Genomic DNA, 19,315 nt, shown 5'->3' with positions numbered 1-19,315 from the left:
CAGGTTGTGGGAGGGGGCTCCGGGCTGAGGAAGGTGGTTGAGATGCAGGAGTGGGTGAGGTGAGGCTCTGGCTGGAGGTGCAGGCTCTGAGGTGGGACCAGGGATGAGGGGTTTGGGGTGCAGGAGGTGGCTGCGGGCTGGGGATGGAGCAGAGGGGTTCAGAGTATGGGAGGGGGCTCCAGGCTGTGAGGCAGGTTATTGGGGTGTTGGGGGGGTGCAAGTTCTGGGCTGGGGGTGCATGTTCCAGAGTAGAGCCAGAAATAAGGGATTAAGGGTATGGAAGGGGGTACAGAGTGGGGCAGAGTGGTGGGGCGTAGGAGGAGGAGGTCAAGTGGCACTTACCCTCAAGCAGCTCCCAGAAGCAGCGGTATGTCCCCCCTCCGGTTCTTATGTGGAGGTGCGGTGCTGGCCAATGAGACCTGCAGAGCACGGTACCTGCAGACGTGTAGGAGCTGGAGGGGGGACGTGTGGAGCCACAGCACACATGGAGTCTGATTGGAAATCTGCACTCACTTCTTAAGGCTCCTCCCCCAGCCTAGCGGGAGGGACTACTGGACCCAGGGATCAAATGAGCGCAGGGGACAACAAATGAAAAAACAGGTATTGAGGTGAAGGTCATAGGTTCAAAACGAGGTACCGGATGGGGACACCGAGCAGAGAACGCCAGACAGCACCCACTGCTCCCCAAAGGTGTCAAGGGAGCCAGCGGACGGTACCCAGTAGAACTCTGCCCGGACGCATGAAACTAGGGAGGAATGGAAATACGCTCCATAATCGCAGAGCACCCCTTCATCCAGCATCCTCCTCCTGGTAGTGTAGATGGAGAGTTTGGCCAGGGCCAAGAGGAGGTTGACTATGAGGTCTCGCGACTTCGTGGGGCTACTGATGGAGTGTGCAAAAAAGAACAGATGTGGGGAAAAGTGCAGCAAGAACCGCAACAAGAGGTTCTGGAGGAGCCAGAATAGGGGCTGCAACCTGGCGCATTCGAGATAGGCGTGCTCCAGGTTCTCCCTCATGCTGCAAAAGGGTCAGGTACACACGGAATGGGGCAAGCCCCTGACCCTGCTCCCCGGCGGGTCTGAGGAGCCGGATGCAGCCCACGGGCCATAATTTTCTCACCCCAATTTAGAGTGTACCTGCTTTTCCTTCCTGTGCATCTTTCCTGTAGTTGACAGGATCACTACTTGGATCCTATCTGTCCAGACAAGTGGATCACAGGCTGTAAAGTTACAATGATATTCCATTGATCCAATTATTCTAGAGTCTTAGCTTTTTATAAGAAAACATACAGCAGGTGTCTTTGCAAGAGACCCCTGTTTAAAGGAGCTGCTGTAATTAAAGCCTGTAGCTTTTTGTTACTATGGAAACGTAGCACACATAAATACGAAATGCAAGTTTCAGTAGTGTTGACTCTTCCATAATCTGCATTCACCAGATTTAAGTGATGCTTCATTTGTTGCGCAGTAAAACTACCTTCCTGCTGAAGTAGCTGAAAGTACTTTTCTTAGAGACGTGACTTATTTAAAAACCCTAAGACTGAATTCCTGCAGCATAAAAACCGAAGCATTGTCTGCAAAGTGTTCCTGAAGTTTTGTGAGGTCGATGCACTTTCCAAATGCAGTCTACTATGAGCACAGTTTTAATTGTATGGTATAATTATTCTATGGGCATTGTTTTTATGGACTGTAGATACTTAGCATAGGGGGAAAAGACAATGTAAATCGATGACAGTAATTTGAGCCCAGCATTGTTTGGTTCCAGTATAATTTTGACCAAATACAAAACTTACCATTGGGATGTAATTTTATTTGCTTGAATACAACCTGCTCATTCTTGCAAACTTAATATTTTAATTTTCCTGAATATAATAAGACTGAACATCAGTCTGAAAATTTGCATGTTGGCTGAAAGGATTCAACTAAAAGTGTTACTGTTACCTTAACAGAAATCTGCTAAGGCTTTGGTCAGCACTTCTGCCTCTCCAGCAACGTTATTGATTTTTGACTTGCCAGACTCCTTCCTGTGGCATCATAGCATTTTAATACTTTAGATCCTACAAAAAACTTGACAATGATTAAGCTGCTGGTGTGCTGAGACCACAACATATCATGCTGATCAATATTGTCCCATTGTTTCCTTGTACTGCCCTTATCTAGATCCATTTGTTGTATATTTTCTTATACTTACTCTTTTGGGGCAGGAACTGTCTTTTTCTTCTGTGATTGTACTGCACCTAGCACAATGGGGTCCTGAGCCATGACTGGGGCTCCTGTGCTTCATACAAATAATAAATAATAATAATAAATACCCAAAGTTAGAATGGGGGTAAACTTTTAGTATTTTCAGAGTAAACTCTTACAGGATTACTTTAAAATTACATTAAAATCAGTTTTCCTGCATATGACTATGGTGAAGCCCCAGATATCTGAATCATTAATACAGATGTTATAAAGCCATCAGAGTATTGTTTCTAGTTCTGCCTCATTTACATGGGTATTTTTACTGTACATTTTTAATGATAAAAACAGAAGCCGTACCTGCTGAGTCAGGCTGACAGGCAATGTAGGCAGTGGGAACTGACATGGAGCACTGCTCTTGTTCTATAGCGCCAGATGTTTGAAATGAAAAATATGATGAGATTAAATATGGAACAGTTTCTGCCATCTCTAATTAGCTAATCATACTATTGCCTACTTGAAACAGCTTTCAAAGTCACCAAATTAGATACTGTATTTACTGCTAAGCATGATATTGGACTGAACATTGCACTGGGAACCAGGTGTGACAGATAATGCAATCCCACACAGTATATATATGGACCATATTGTGTTTAGTTTATAAATGGTTTGTGTCACTGTGGATCAGGTATTGTATACAACTCTGGGGCAAGGATTTCTGCAGCTTCTCTAAAACCCAAAACCAATGGCGGATGAGGTACCACACGCTCAGAAGGCTCACATATACTGGTTCAAAGTGGGTTTTCCAGAGATCAACAAAGAGAAAGGAATTTTGATATAAAAAGTCTGTGTTTAAACTGACTCAGGGACTTCTTTCTGATCCAGCAAATGGACAGTTCCTTCTGTCCAAAGGGGGCCCCAACCCTTTCAGAAGGCTTGGGAAGACTTTGGCCTACTGTAGCCCTATAAGACTAATGGTGACCTCTGGTAAGCTTTTAGTGTACTTTGATTTTTTTTTTAAATGTTTTCTCTATAATGCTTTTACCATAAGAATAAAGGTCCTTGCCTAGAAAGAACTGTGTGGCAACTTGTAACTGCTGGCAGTACACTGTTCACAGCCCTTGGAGAGAAAGCAAAGCACAGGCACTGATGTAACACCAACAGACCCCCATCGGCAGTGGGCGAGATCGGACCTCTGGAGCTAAATGCATGAGCCTCTGCTGCATGAGATAAAAGCCAACTGGCTGTTACCTAAGGCTGTAGAGCAGACTCATTAAGCGCTCTCTAATTGGTCTCAGTGCCACTAGGTGGGACAGAGCACTACACGCAAGAGGTGTGTGGGTTACACTCACCTTTAGGCAGACTGGCTTGCTGGTGGTATCACAGTGTAAGGCAGGGACTTGTGCAGTCTGTAAAGCCCCCAATGAAAAGGGAGTGGAACAAGAGACAGGTGATGGCTGGAGACCTGACTGGGCACTCCTGGAGTGGACCCACAGAGTAGGGGGATACAGGTGTGGTTACCCTGAAACTATGACACCAGGAATTTATCATTTTTAATTGTGGCTCTGCTGTAGTTTGGGGCAAGTGATTTAACCTATCCCTGTTTCCTCATCTACAAAATACAGGAGTGGTGCTTACCTGCTCCCTTTGGTTGGTATGAAAGTTAGTTTATATTTGTATGAAAGTTTGAAAATGTAAAATTCTGTGTAATTTTGGAGAAGACCTATAATATTACTTAACTACCTCATACTCAACTAGCATGGTGATGGGTGCAGTACAAGAACCAGGACAGAAGAGAATTCAGAAATCTTTAAAATACATTTTGACTCTTATAACATATATATTGTCCTTAGTCAGTGTATCCTGTGACCCAACATGTTGATGAATGAGGTGCTGTGATTTGTTCATGTAGTTATTATTTCATCTAGCTATCTCTTGGGCTGTGTTAGAGCAGCTATGCATCACCCTGCCACAACAGATTTCCTCTATCTGGCTGCAGTAGGATGCCCTGTATTTAGGCATGGCTGGGTTAAGTAAAGCCTCCATAGTAACTCCTACACCTCCCCTACCCAGAGCTGCTGGGAAAGAGAGTGCGGCTTGGGCATCTCTACCTCAGCAAGTAGAGTAGCACCTTAGGGCTATTGGCAGCCAGCCCAATTTAGAGAAGCCCTGAGGCTGTGGGAACAGGCCAGCGTAGAACAGCCCTGGAACAAGGGGAAACAGAGCTGGTTATTTTTTCAGTATCAGTTTGGTTTCAGAGCTTTCAATTGGATATTGTTTGATTGGTTTTATGTACATTATATTTAATGAGAAAATATCCATTCCAAAATAAATTGTTATATCAATTAGTTATAGAGCAATGAAAGCTGGATTGTCTCTGTTGGAGAGAAGCTGGTGCCATGCAGGGAGACCACTGAGAACAGCAAAGGAGCAACGGTGGCAGTCATTGAGAGGGAACTCATTTGGTCTTCCCTTTTGTTGAAAGAAAAGGTGCAGAGTAACGCATGTAACTGGAAACTCTGGGATGTGAAAATTTTAAGAGGAACCGAGAATGTAAAACAGTTAATTTTTAAAAATATATTTCTATTTTGGGACCAGGGAAAAATATATTGTTCCGTTTAAAAAATGATAAATAATTATTAAGAACTAATCCTCCAATAATTTCTTAATGTGAGATTTTGAACCTGGCTAGTTTAAATTCTTCCAGGCATTCATTTAGAAATACATAGTCGTCTTTAAACTGTGAAGCAATAGTCTGTTCTTTGTCAAGCATGAAGGGGACAGGACACTAATATGAGGAAGGGCGTAGCTCTTGCTGTGAGCCTTCTTCACTTCATGTTTTATAGTATTGCTCCAGGAAAAAAGGTGAAAATCATGGCATTTGAATCTCTGCCTCCCTCCCCTCCCCCCAAAGAAAAACCCAAACCCGCCCAAGCAGACAACATTTTAAGCCAATGCAGGAATTTGAGAAGATTCACTGAGAATTGTAGTTATATCAGTAAATCAGAACCAAAAGACCTATAAGTAAGACCAAGTTTAGACAAAAAAAAATAAGAGCTTGCTATATATCTTTTGTACAGTTGGATATCCAGTCACAGGCTGTTGCCAAAGGGACAAGGCATTTTATTATACAGACCAGAGCATCATCTGTGCTATTCTACTGTCTCATAAAAATCCCAGGAGACTTATTTTCTGATGAATTATATGTGTTGAAAGACAAAGTTGGAAAACTTTTACTTCCCCCCCTACATCTTTTTTTCTCTTGTTTGCAATTTTCTTTAGCTGATACTATAATTCTAGGAGACATCTCAGCAGTTGTACATAGTCAAGCTGGATATAGCATGTTGAATATTGGTTTTCACTAGCCATGCAGGGAATGGATCCTTTCAACATTGGGAAACAGCTCTCTCTTGGCGCCTCCAGTTGCAAAGGAACGTAATATTTAAGAAAGCAAGAAGGGTCTGCTACCTCTTCTGACTCAGCTGCCATGAGATCAGAGATAATATACTGTTATTTGTTAGATTGCTCCTATCTGCAGAAACTGAAACCAGTTTGAAGGCAGTGCCACTTAGTGAGGTAGCCTCCATAACCAAAACAGTCCCTCTATTGGGGACTTCAGAGAAAATAGGGTGAATGAGAAAAAAGATCTTTTAGTCTCCACCACAGATCACAACTTCCTGAGGTGGTAATGGATTCAATACCAGTCTCTTGCCATCAGTACTCCTGCCTCATTCACTCTTGTGCCATCTATCAGCCATGCTGTCCGTCAATAACCCATGGTGACCCAAGAGAAGGATGTGTAGGGAGAGGATATGCACAAGAACAGTCTTAGACAACAAGTAGTTGTAACGTATTACAAGCCTGTCAACCCACTGATCCAGTGTCTGGATACTGTTCTCTGCTCAAAAGTTCTGGAACCCAACAGAATCCATGAGTCCCCAGGGGTGGAACATCAAAGTGGGTCCATCACCCTGTTAGAAAGGTGGAACAAGACCCAGACCTCAGCATGAATGAGGTGATCAGACTGTGGCAAGGCTTACTTAACATCTGTGCTGCAGATCAGATCCGTGTGTGTGTCGTGGTTATCACCAGAGCTATGAGATCTCATGCCATTGTACTGGAGTTACCCATGAGTCATGGTGACTTCAGCATCATAAGAACACCATTATATTATTCCTAAAAGTACTGTCATCTGTATGTCATTCTTCAGAGTCCCATTGGAATATCATTACCAGAAGCACCCCCTGGTGCTCAGGTGTGTCTACATATGTGTAACTTGAGTAAACAATGTTTATCTATGACCTGACCTTAAACTTTTTGTAAAACAAATATTTTTGTGATAGTTCTGAATAGCACAGTGGAAACCCTACATACACTGACACACTTAAGAGCTTTCTTGCTTTACTTTTTTATTCACTTCTATGTGCTGATGCTTTTTTTTTTTTTTTTTTTTTTTTGGTTAAAGGCTCCTCATATATTAAGAATTCTTTTTACATATGAACAGCCATACTAGGTCAGACCAAACGTCCATCTAGCTCAGTATCTTGTCTTTCAACAGTGGCCAATGCCAGGTGCTTAAGGGGGAATGAATAGAACAGGTAATCATCAAGTGATCCATCCCCTGTCACTTATTCTGAGCTTCTGGCAAACAGAGGCTAGGGACGCCATCCCTGCCCATCATGGCTAATAGCCATTGACGGACCTATCCTCCATGAACTTATTTATTTCTTTTTTGAACCCTGTTATAGTCCTGGCCTTCACAACATCCTCTGGCAAAGAGTTTCACAGGTTGACTATGTGTTGCATGAAGAAATACATCCTTTTGTTTGTTTTAAACCTGCTGTCTATTAATTTCATTTGGTGATCCTCTAGGTCTTGTGTTATGAGAAGGAGTCAATAACACCTCCTTATTTACTTTCTTCATACCAATAATGATTTTATAGATCTCTATCATATCCCCCCTTAGTCATTTCTTTTCCAAGCTGAGAAGTCCTCGTCTTATAAATCCCTCCTCATATGGAAGCTGTTCCATACCTCTAATCATTTTTGTGGCCCTTTTCTGTACCTTTTTTAATTCCAATAAATCTTTTTTGAGATGGGACATCCAGATCTGCCTGCAGTATTCAAGATGTGGTCATACCATGGATTTATATAGAAGCAATATAATATTTTCTGTCATCTTATCTATCCCTTTCCTAATGATTCCCAACATTCTGTTAGCTTTTGTGACTGCCACTGCATACTGAGTGGATGTTTTCAGAGAACTAGCTACAATAACTCCAAGATATCTTTCTTGAGAGGTAACAGCTAATCTAGATCCCATCATTTTGTATGTATAGTTGGGATTTTGTTTTCCAATGTGCATTACTTTGCATTTATCAACATTGAATTTCATCTGCCATTTTGTTGCCCAGTCACCCAGTTTTTATCAGCCTCTCTCCCAAAGGCTGATGATGTCATCTTTTGCCTTATCAAGTATCTCACTGGTATATTCATCATGTGATGCTGGACTGAGTTCTGTAAAGGAGTGCAGTACAAGTCACTTACGTTTTTAATAAGCTCCAGTGAGATACTTCACCTGTCTTTTTTTAACACAGAAATCATGACGTCTGGTGTCAAGACATTGATTATGGAGCCAATGTTGTTGAAGTAACCAGATTGGTCCAGTGTCATTTCCTGAGCTATGATGACTGAGATTTTTCCTGCTTATTATATGTTTGGTATTGAAAGAATAGGAAGGGTGTTGATTTGTAATTAATAGTTGGAGTCAGAAAATATCTGCTTATAAATGGCTTCACTACTCATCCTCCACTGCCGCTTTTGTGCTACTGCTATCTGTTAATGTTCCACAGAAATCTCTGGAATGTTAGAACATGCTATAAATCTCATAATAAGCAAGGATTAAATATTGGCTTTGACTGACATTTAAGTATCCTAGCTAGGTGTAAATTCTTTCTGTGTGAGTGTGCTGTATGTTTAACTTCATTAGATGTAAAAGCAAACGTATTGATTGTGTAGTGTCAATAGTTATGCACAATATATAATCAGTTTACGCCATACCTTTTTCCTGGCCTTTCACTACATTTTGAATCAAATATATAATATTGGATAGAATGAGTTAACTTCAGTGTGCAGTAATCCACTAATTAAAAACATACAGGCACAATATGGCGTGTGGACAGTATTTTGTTAATGGGATGCCACAGACTGAGCAGCTATTGAGGTTGCTGAAGAAACACATCTATTCGTGTATTGGAGTACACATTTGATTAATTAGCCTCATAACCTCAGTTTACAATGGAATATATTTTTGTTAGTAAAACTAATTGTTTTGTTTTAATCTAAAATAGTATAACATGCCTTTGCTGTTAACCCACAATCCTCTTGGATGCAGAAGCTATACAATAATTGGAATTGTATTACATTACAGCTATTACATAACAATAAAATGTTTCTATTGTAATACAAAATTAATGTTATGGATTTGTTTCATTTTAACCCTTTTATGATGGATTGCTGGAAAAAAAAAGTATATCCATTAAGCTAATTAGGGCATTTTTAATATATACACCTCTACCCCGATATAACTCAACCTGATATAACATGAATTTGAATATAACGCGGTAAAGCAGCGCTCCGGAGGGGGGGAGCTGCACACTCGGGCAGATCAAAGCATGTTCAATATAATGTGGTTTCGCCTATAACGCAGTAAGATTTTTTTGGCTCCCCAGGACAGCATTATATGGGGATAGAGGTGTATTTTGATAAACTGGAGCAATTTAAACTGTTCTAATCAGTGTTTTCATATTGCTCATTTGTAACACAGCGTGAATAACTTTAATTTTCTTGTATGTTGCAGAAAAATGACCTTTCATTAAAGAGCATAAGAATAAGTCACCTTACTGTAAAAAATCAAGACTACAAAACTAGTCTAACTGATGAAGAAACAAAACCTACACCATATGTTGTACAATGGGTACTACAAATGATGAGATGGTTTCAGTAGAGCAGACTTCCTCCTTGAATCCTGTGTGTTTTGAATGTGGCCAGCAACACTGGACAAGGGAGAATCATTTGTACAACTATCAGAATGAAGTGGATGATGACTTGGTCTGCCATATTTGCCTTCAGCCTTTATTGCAGCCCTTAGACACACCTTGTGGACACACGTTCTGCTACAAGTGCCTAAGGAACTTTTTGCAGGAGAAGGATTTCTGTCCATTGGATCGAAAAAAACTCCATTTTAAACTTTGCAAAAAATCCAGTATTCTCGTGCATAAACTGTTAGACAAATTGTTTGTTTTGTGTCCCTTTTCTTCAGTATGTCAGGAAGTAATGCAACGATGTGAGCTGGAAGCACATCTCAAAAACAGGTGAGCAATGGAGGGGATTGTCTAGTACAGCTTGTTGTATTGTTAGGATAGTTTTAGTAGCAGTCTAAATTGTGTGGATTTTATATAGTCAAATTTTGTCAAATAGTCAGTATAGAAGATGTTTATTGACTAATCTATTCCTGGAACAAGTCAGTCACAACTTATTTAACTGTGTTTGGGTTCTTTTTGTTTGTTTGTTTGTTTGTTTGTTTTTTTGAGGAGTAGCAGATGCACTTATAAATGGTTTGATTTTTTTCTGCATTTTCATCCTGTGAGTTTTGGAGTATCGTCAACTCCAAGTGAATAGGAATAAGACACTTAGCACTTTGCAGGATTGGGTCCCTTATGAGCAGATAGGGTGGATTGTTCTATATAACCTGGGAGGTGTAATTTCTGGAGTATCTTCCTTGGTTTTGCTCTGTGGTCTGTCTCCAGACCTGAAAGGAGCTGAGCTGTAGTGCACTGTGCTATAATGTGGTTATAGGATGAGGGGTAAAAATGGTTGCTATAAAGCAACTGAAAGGGATTATTTGAGGGCTTGGTGGCCTACAAAGAATGGAGGTGAAAACCTTAAAACTTCACCAGACTGCTTGAATTTATACTGTACTTGCTACCCTGGTGAAGCGATGGCCTCTGAGATTTCTTTGTAAGATATTACTCAAAGGTTTAGGGCAGGGTTCGGCAGCCTCTGGCACGCGGCTCACCAGGGTAAGTACCTTGGTAGGCTGGGCCAGTTTGTTTACCTGCCGCACCGGCAGGTTCAGCCCATCGCAGCTTCCACTGGCCACAGTTCGCTGTCCCAGGCCAATGGGGGTGGCAGAAAGCCATGGCCAGCACATCCCTCGGCCCGCGGCACTTCTCGCCGCCCCCATTGGTCTGAGACGGTGAGCCACGGCCAGTGGGAGCTATGGTCGGCTGAACCTGCCGATGCGGCAGGTAAACAAACTGGCCCGGCCTGCCAGGATGCTTACCCTGGCGAGCCGTGTGCCAGAGGTTGCCGATCCCTGGTTTAGGACCTTCTGCTACACAAATCAAAATAAACCTGGTAATTTTATATTTCTTTCCCCTCTTACTTCCCAATATCTTGAAATATTGAAAGGAGAGCAAGATAAAGTGGGAAAAAATACAAGCAACCAAATTAGAGAAGATGAAGTTATGTAACTTGACCCCCCAATATCTGCTATATGCACAATTAAGGAAGATACTGTCTAGTAGTACTGTTGTGTTGTGTTGTCTAGGTAGTATTTCACTCTTAAATGTAAACTGTCATTTTCTGTAATAAGAATGTTAACATTCTTTGTTTCATTGGGTGGCCTTTCATTGTTTTTGTTTTTCTAAACAATATTTCAGGCTATTTTCAGTAAATACATAGAGGGTTTTATTATTACTCTTATTTCATGAACTGAAATGGGGCCAAGCAGAGTCAAATTTGAGTCATGGACAAAAATGTGGGCATCCCATCACATTTGGTGTGAGGAACTGAAGTATAACAGTGATAACGAGTTAGTGTGTTGCAAAGCTTTGTTAATATGTAACCCCACATTTTAAAAGTCTTAAAATTAAAATAGGAGAGGAATATGGTCAAGCATTAAATGAAGAGAGGGAGGTGATGTATAAAACAGAAATACGAAATGCATCTGATGCCAGGATTTATTTTTTCCACCCATAGATGTTATTTAATTCAAGACTCTTTACACATGCATTGTGTTTTATATTTTAAACAATGTATTACATACACTATTGAAAGTGGAAGTTTCCGTAAAGTTCTATCTCTGCCTTTCTTTGGAAAAAGGTCCAACCCCCTCCCTCAGTGAAATAACAATTTTAATTTGCATTCAGCTTTCTGAGAGCAACTTTCACTGTTTTTCTTCATTCACGGCAGGATCACGTCTAACCTACATGATGGTGAAAAAAATTCTGAATTGGCTAACTGTATAACCCTAATATATTAAATCCCATTATTTTTTTTAAAAGACAGAGAAAGTAACAAGATGCATCCCAAACATTAAGTTCAAATGATATTTCACTGTTGTTGTCCTCAACCTTCCTAGCCCTCTTGCATTATTTGTCATTTCTTTCTCAATTGAGAGAAATTTAGATTATCAGTGCCTCATGGCAGGGACTTGTCACTTTGGTGTAAAACACCATGCATACACACTACAGCACTATTGTCATAACTTTCCTACTCAGATCTGAACCTTAGAGTTCAGAACATGAGAAGCTATCATGAAACCTCCAAACTTAATTACCAGCTTGGATCTGATATCGCTGCCACCAGCCAGAAGATTCCAGTGTCTGGCTCACTGTGGTCTCCCCAAAACCTTCCTTGGGGGACCCCAAGACTCAGATTCCTTGAGTCTCACAACAAAGGGGAATAAACCATTTCCCTTCCCCCTCCTCCCCTCCAGGTGTTCCCTCCCTGGGTTCCTGGAGAGATATACAGATTCAAGCGCCGTGAATCTAAACAAAGGGATTCCACCCTCTTTACCTCCTCCCAGATTTCCCCGCCCTGGGTACTCTAGGAGATTCCCTGCTTCAAGTCCTTCAACACACACCGAGAAATCAAATATTTCTCTCCCCTCACCCAGAGGTTATGCAAATTCAGGCTTAGTAAATCTAACACAAAGAGATTCTCTCTTCCCCTCTGTCTTCTTTCTCCCACCAATTCCCTGGTGAGCTGCAGACTCAATCCCCTTGAGCCCCCACTAAAAAAAATCCATAGGTCTTAAAAAGAAAGCTTTATATAAAAAGAAAGAAAATGACATAAAATGGTCTCTGTATCAAGGTGACAATATACAGGGTCAATTGCTTACAAGAAAAAATGAATAAACAGCCTTATCCAAAAAGAATACAATTTAACACATTCCAGCAACTACACACATGTAAATACAAAAAAAAATATAAACCTATTGTCTTACTATCCTTGTACTTACAACTTGGAAACAGAAGATTAGAAAGCCAGGAGATAGAAAAATCACTCTCATAGCCGAAAGGGTCACCGAACCAAGACAAAGGACACCCACCCAACAACTTCCCTCCCTTGACATTTGAAAAATCTTGTTTTCTGATTGGCCCTCTGGTCAGGTGTTTGGTTCCCTTTGTTAACCCTTTACAGATAAAAGAACATTAACCCTTAGCTATCTGTTTATGACAACTATATAAAATCATTGTGTGTCTAATGCACAACTCATATAAGGAGGTCTAATTTTAACTGAATCATTATTCCCATCAATCAGTCTGTAACAACATTTCAGTTGCTGTGTACCATGCATATGGAATTCCCTTTCTGTTGACGTGTGCTACTGATAACCTTCCTTCACACATTTTTTATACCTGATAAAGTTGTTTTTCAATATAGCTTATTTGTAAACATTGGAATACCTTTATGTAAAGTACCTCGACTGGCATAAAAGGTGCAATAAATGCGTAGCTTGAATTTGATTTGATATGGATCGGTGAATCCAATAAAATACTACTACTGATTATTAAATGTTAGATAAATGTACGATTCAGTACTGTTGCAATCTTTGTCATAGATATTACAAACCAACTTTAGTGAGCACTCGGATGAACATGCCTGTTTTTCTAAGAAATGAAATATACTTGATTAGCCTCACTGTTAAAAACATTCAAACTCAGAATTAAAATTTCCAGTGAAATAATAATTGGCTTCATTTAAGCAGAAAAGCTGCAAGAAATTTCATAATATCCACCAGTCAACTCCAGAGTGTGTGGTAAATGCAAACCATTCTATCAAGGATATTAGAAGCATAAGGGACAAATTTGATGATTTTATGGTCAATAATCACCCCAAGTTACCTCATTGCTTACTTAGAATCCCCTTGATTTGTCAGTTTTTCAGGTTGATCAAACTTGCTTGGGAACCACAGCCCCTTAGAGTCAGCCCTTGTACTTTATTTCCTGAGCATGTAGTATTTAGAAATCTTGTTAATGTTTAATAACTAACCATGGTATTGGTATCTACTTTATCAAAGATCATTAATTGACACAGGTCGAATAAAACCTTACTTAACTTCTGCAATATTTGATTTAAATTCAACTGACTGAGTCTTCAGATCTAATCAAATTCCATTCTAGAAAGTTACAGCTTTGATCTAGCACAAAGCTCTTTTGGTTCACATGAAGATTAAGGCCCTGTTTTAGGGGGTTTTATTATTATTATTTTTATTTAAGCTGAGCCACAACTTGCCATCCAGTATTAAAAAGTGTAGCCACTTCAGAAGGTACCACAACACCCCTCCATATCCCCCATTACTGAACATTTAGTGCTTCCTTTAAAAGGAATTTTTTGTGGAAAGATAAATTTAAACCTTTTATAAAAGCATCTTTTGCCAGAGAAGAACCTTTTGAGTTGCTCAGTGGCTGGAAACCAACATATTTAATGTGTAGATTCATACATGACTATAGCAAGATTTACAGAAAAAATCATTGCAATAAATGCAAAACCTATTATTCAAAAGTAAGGAAAATCCAAAGGATTGGGGTTTGAAAGTTCCTTGCTTAACACCTATTCTCACCTAGATTACAAGCTGTGTTCCCATCAACAGGATGCCCTGGTCAAAGCCTAGCTCATTGCCACGCTCGGTTGCTGGGAAGGAGGAAAGTGCTGGAATTACTACCAGGATGCTGTCCCTGGCCCTTGTTTTGGGGGCTCATCTTTCATATCTGCCTCTAGCTACTAAGTGTCTGATGCATTTGAAGCTTTTCTAGCCTTCCAAAACTCCAATTGCTGGAAGGGTGAAGGAGCTTTCTGTGGCTTTTCCCACTCTTGACCTTCCTGGCTACTGAGAGAAGGGGGTCCTTATTGCTGCTCTCACTCCTCCTCCAGTTTCCAAGCTTGCACAAGAAAGGGTGGAGGGAAGAGAGATCTCCACAATGTAACCCCTCCTCCTGAAGGTTTTTTGGGTCCTCCTCCCAGCACTCCCAAAGCAAATAGATACCGCCAATGAATGAGTTTGCTGCTGACCTGCCACTCCTAGTCCTGGTAGGTCATGATATGTTATATCTTACACACATGGCACCCTGATCTAAGGAAAATCTATTTTAGATCATTTTGGAGATTTTTTTTAAAATGCTAATACCACCTCTTCTTTTATTCATAAGTAAGATGGCCTGATTTTACAGATAGTATAATATGAAAAATAATGCCAGTAAAATGCATTTTACATTCTGAAGTTCTGATCATGTAGCTTGTTGTGTGAAGATAGATCCCTGTGCCCTCACGGAGACCCACTGACTTCTGCATGACTCTACCTGAGCACTGCAGGCTACCCGTATACAACAGATTTCAAGATTGGGGCCCCAAAATAGCTTTTCTCCAAAATACTTGGAATAAACAAAATAGGTCAAGGTATGTGGTATGGTCTGGAACTTGTATTGGCCACTTGTCTGGAATGGTCTGCGTAACTTGCGCATGGCTTCAATAGTTGAATAATGCACACATACTGTGCATGATAAATCCCTTTATCTAGATAATAAGATTCCAGGAATGTCACTCTGAAGCCTAAAGTGTCTGTGCTAGTGTGAAATGATGGAAGTAGCTACAAGTATGGTTAAGAACTCTTTTGTTCAGAGTAGAGTCATCACTGGGATTCATAGTCTGTTGCCTTCCAATGTTTACGTTTTCAGCCGTTTGTCTTTACTAATTACACTACGAAGTGTACAGCTGCAGTATCATCATGACATGTATGTATGCCATGCCTAGAGTCCTAGATCATTGTGAGATCAGGTAACTCAACCAATCACCGCTGTCTACTCTATAGCTAATTTGCTTGCCACATTTGCATTGGTTATATGAGGGAGACTGCGCAGATGAGTGATTATTTGGCCCAGGTGCTATACCCAACTGCCACCTGCACAAATCCACACAGTTCTCCTAGCACAACACACACAAATCAACACAATCACCTACACAGAAACACCACTAACACACATAATAACCCCAAATATCACCCTGTAGCCTAGAATGTCTGCTGAGTCAGTGTGAAGTTAGGGGGACAGATACAAACACAGCTGAGAAAATAGTTTTATTTGGACTATCGCTAGGTTCAATTGTTATTGTGATGTGTAATCTGTTACCATTCAGTTTTTTAGTTCTCAGCCATTTTTGGTATTTTACACACACAACTTTCTGAATTACATCTGTGCAATAGCACAGACTTTCAGCTATTTGTATAGTAATCAGAATCTGTATACTGTGATAGGATAGATGGATATTCTAGGTCTATAGTCAAGGTCAAGGACTAGCTTGCACAAGAAAGAGTGGAGGGAAGAGATATCTCTGCAACTCAACCCCTCCTCCTGAAGGATTATTTGAGTCCTCCCCCCAACTCCCAAAACAAATAGATAACTCCAGTGCAAGTGTTTAAAAATCACAAGTGAGCTATAAAGACTTGGCAGTGTCAAAATTAAATAAATTATTGCCTTCACAAGACAGTTACATTGCTGGCAACATGACTGCGAGTTTAGTGACCAGTAACACTTTTGGGGGTTGCGTGGCATTTCATCATCCATTCTAGCTCATTCATGAAGCTCTTCTAACAAGCATTTGTTATCTGTAAATTGGATTAATTATGTTTTAATGGGTTAGTCACATAGACTACTGCATGAAAAGTACACTGAGATCACTGGACACGCTTCGCATGTTATCAAAATGTCCTCGTTTTAACTTCAGTTTATGAAGTTCCTATTTAGGAAAATAATACCAAAACCTTTTTTTTTTTTTTTGAAGATTTTAGTCATTGACACCAGGTTGTAAAGGTGTAGTTTTGACATAGATAGGACTCTTCAAAAATATTTCTAAACAAAAAATAGTCTTCTCTAACGGTATTGAAATAAAATTCTAGATTACCCAGCATCTATACCCCCTAAACTGTGATCTCTATAGATCTCATGAGCTAGACTGATAATTAGAACAGATCTATATTTTAATGAGACTTATAGGGAAGCTTCAGGTTCTATAGGCAGTAATCTTTGTGCTTCAGTAAGTGGAACTCAATTCCTTCCGTGTGGGTACTGAACCCCAGTGTGGTGCTAGGGGGCACTGTGCTGCTGCAAATTTTTCAGTACTACCAAATCAAGCATTTAAAATGACGAATCCGGTATCATATATTTACTTTAAAATATCGTGTTGACTTAAAAATAATGAAATTTTAAAAAATAATAAATTTGTTTTGTCTTCTGATGTTTGAGCCTTTTGGAACTCACATTTTTAATCTTTGCTAGAAGCATATTCTTTAAAAAAAAAAAAAACCCACCTGAGATTCTCATGACTCCAAGAGCTAGGGCTTTAAGAAAAACATCTAAAATTACAAGTTTCACAATCAAATCATGAGTTGGCAACTCTCCATCTTATGGATGAGACATAAGACCCATGGAATGCTGAGGGAAGGCCCAAGTGGCGGGGGGAAGGAAAAAATATGCATTTCCAACCCAACCATAGGTCAGGAAGCAAGAGGAGCTGGGAAAATTTAAGGCTTTATACTAATTAAAAGGAAACTTTTAAATTAAGGACTGTGCATTTTTTATTTCCGAGCCTGAGATTATCCATTGCTTGCTGTCTTTTTAACCATCCTAAGGAAAAGCCCTGGTTCTGGCTCCCTGTATACTAGCCTGGGGTAGAGAAATGCTCTGTTCAGAAAACCTATGCACGCACAAGTGACTGAAGGATGTAGTATTTTTTTCTTCCCTTCCCACCCCCACTTTATTTGTTGTTTTTTGACTACAGCTTTGGCCATGCTCGTATAGAACTGACTCAGAAACAGGCTTTAAATTGTTAAGCAATCCAAATTGAGAAACTACCTATTCCAGGCATGAATTGGTGTGATGGGAGGGGAAGTGTGGAGGGAAATTGAATAGGGGGCAGGGCTTGGACTCAGAGTAAGGGATTGGGTAGCATGGAACTGTGATGCCTATTCTTGGAAACGAGGAAGGGGGCATTCTATGGACAGCAAACAAAAGGATGCCTGGAAGGGGAGCAAGAAACTGGTACAACATAGACTGGAAGGCGTGCTGGTGATTGGGGAACGTGGAGGAAGTGGGCGCTGGGGACTTGGAGAGCCTTGGAAGTGGGTTGCAGGAAATTTGGGACTGGAATGTTCAAGCTTTTAGTGCTGTGTAATATGGCCACTTTTCATATATATTTGAAAGTAACATGACGCTCTACCTCTAGGTGTCCTGGAGCTTCCCATCGAAGGGTTGTACTGGAGAAAAGGAAGTCTAGCAAACTGCAGACAGAAACTGAGAATGAAAATGGGCCTAATCTGATAGATCACCCAGGCACTTTATCTCCAGATACAGACCATGCTGGGACGGGACCAGTGCCCGTGGATCAGAACTTTCCACCATCTACTCTTCTTGCGTGGACAGATGAGCCTGGCCTTGACCCTGCCTTTGAAGAGAGCACAGTAGCAGACAGTATGTCATGTTTATCTTTTTAATTCTCTGTTTGGTCTAAATCAAACCTAGAAACTTAGTGACATAATTGTAAGTCCTGCAAACAAATAACAAACCCTACATCTCCAACTGCTGTGCTTGTCCTATAGTGATTCTTATTGGAAAGTTAAACTCCTCCAAAGAGTTCTCTACTTGAAAATGTAGCACTTGGATGAAAACATAGTTAGATGGGAAAGATCTATCTGTTGTTTTTACTGCAATACTACCATACTGCTATAACGCAAAGCTATCTGGTACTGTAGAGCTTGTTAATGTCTCTGTTCTGGTCTGATAGCTACATTGAGGCAATGTTTTCTGTAGAATTGCTGAATCTGGTTTCTAAGATGAGATTTTTTTCCCCTGGATCAACAGGCTTCCCACCTGTGGAATACTGTCCTGTTCGAACGAAAAGACAACTGAGTAACTCCTGCATCCATCTGCATCGAACTAACAGTAACACCTCTAGCATCTGCGATATTAGAGAGGAAACACTGAGCCTTACCACAGAGGAAGGTGGTCTTTCCCCTTCCTTTTCCTGTTTGTAGCTTGTGTACTCACCATTCATTAGCATCCTCCTCTTCCATTGTAGCTGTCTGTTTGTGTTTGGAAGTGTGCTTGCTTCTTGCCTTGACCTTGTAAATCAGTGACAGCTGTTGCTGCCCTGTGAAACTGGTTAAGGGAGGACTAATTGATAAAGAAAATGTATGAAAAAGAAGATTTTTTTTTAAAGGTTAGGTCCCAAACGGTTCTGAATAGCCTCTTTTTAAAGTAATACCTAAGTTTTCTCTTGGTGCATGGATATTGATCACTTATTCTAGGTCTTTATCTTTTTCTTAACCAAAGTGTTTCAGCAAACAATGAAGCCAATCCAATTTGTTTTATTTGTATTATACTGTTGTCATCTGGTGTGCTTATATTGTCTTCCAATAATTTGCAGTGTTGAAAATGTACTGGAGTAAGAAATATATTAACCTTTCTTTATTTGTTTCTTTAAACTTGTCAGCAACCCACCAATCACCTACCTTGCCCGAAGGAGAAATCACTACAATTGAAATTCACCGGTCCAATCCTTATATTGAGTTAGGAATTAGCATAGTGGGCGGCAATGAAACTCCTTTGATCAACATTGTTATTCAAGAGGTTTATCGAGATGGGATCATTGCTAGAGATGGAAGACTCCTTGCTGGAGACCAAATACTTCAAGTATGGAATCTAATTAAATTGTCTGTCCACTTGCATGCATTCAATCATTGCTGTACTTTGTTATGAGATGGTGGTAGTTCTCCTGCCAATCTGTGTTGTGTAAATGTT

General features: G+C 40.4%; 1 protein-coding gene across 9 annotated transcripts in view; it reads left to right on the top strand.

Annotated features, from left to right (window-relative positions):
* The window catches only part of LNX2 (ligand of numb-protein X 2), a 110,981-nt gene that overhangs the window by 70,305 nt on the left and 21,361 nt on the right, over nt 1–19,315 (top strand). For 8 of the 9 annotated variants that reach the window (XM_030562610.1, XM_030562621.1, XM_030562582.1 and 5 more), the window contains 4 exons: nt 9,037–9,550; nt 17,742–17,986; nt 18,377–18,517; nt 19,008–19,207. In XM_030562610.1, coding sequence (XP_030418470.1) covers nt 9,150–9,550; nt 17,742–17,986; nt 18,377–18,517; nt 19,008–19,207 — 987 coding nt within the window. In that variant the 5' untranslated portion in view covers nt 9,037–9,149. The remainder of the gene's footprint in view (nt 1–9,036; nt 9,551–17,741; nt 17,987–18,376; nt 18,518–19,007; nt 19,208–19,315) is intronic. The other variant, XM_030562615.1, reaches the window with a different exon arrangement.

This window comes from Gopherus evgoodei, chromosome 1 (genome assembly GCF_007399415.2).
Source record: "Gopherus evgoodei ecotype Sinaloan lineage chromosome 1, rGopEvg1_v1.p, whole genome shotgun sequence".
Classification (NCBI taxonomy): Eukaryota; Metazoa; Chordata; order Testudines; family Testudinidae; genus Gopherus; species Gopherus evgoodei.
Note: the sequence above shows the minus strand (reverse complement) of the source record. Positions and strands in the feature narration are given on the sequence as shown.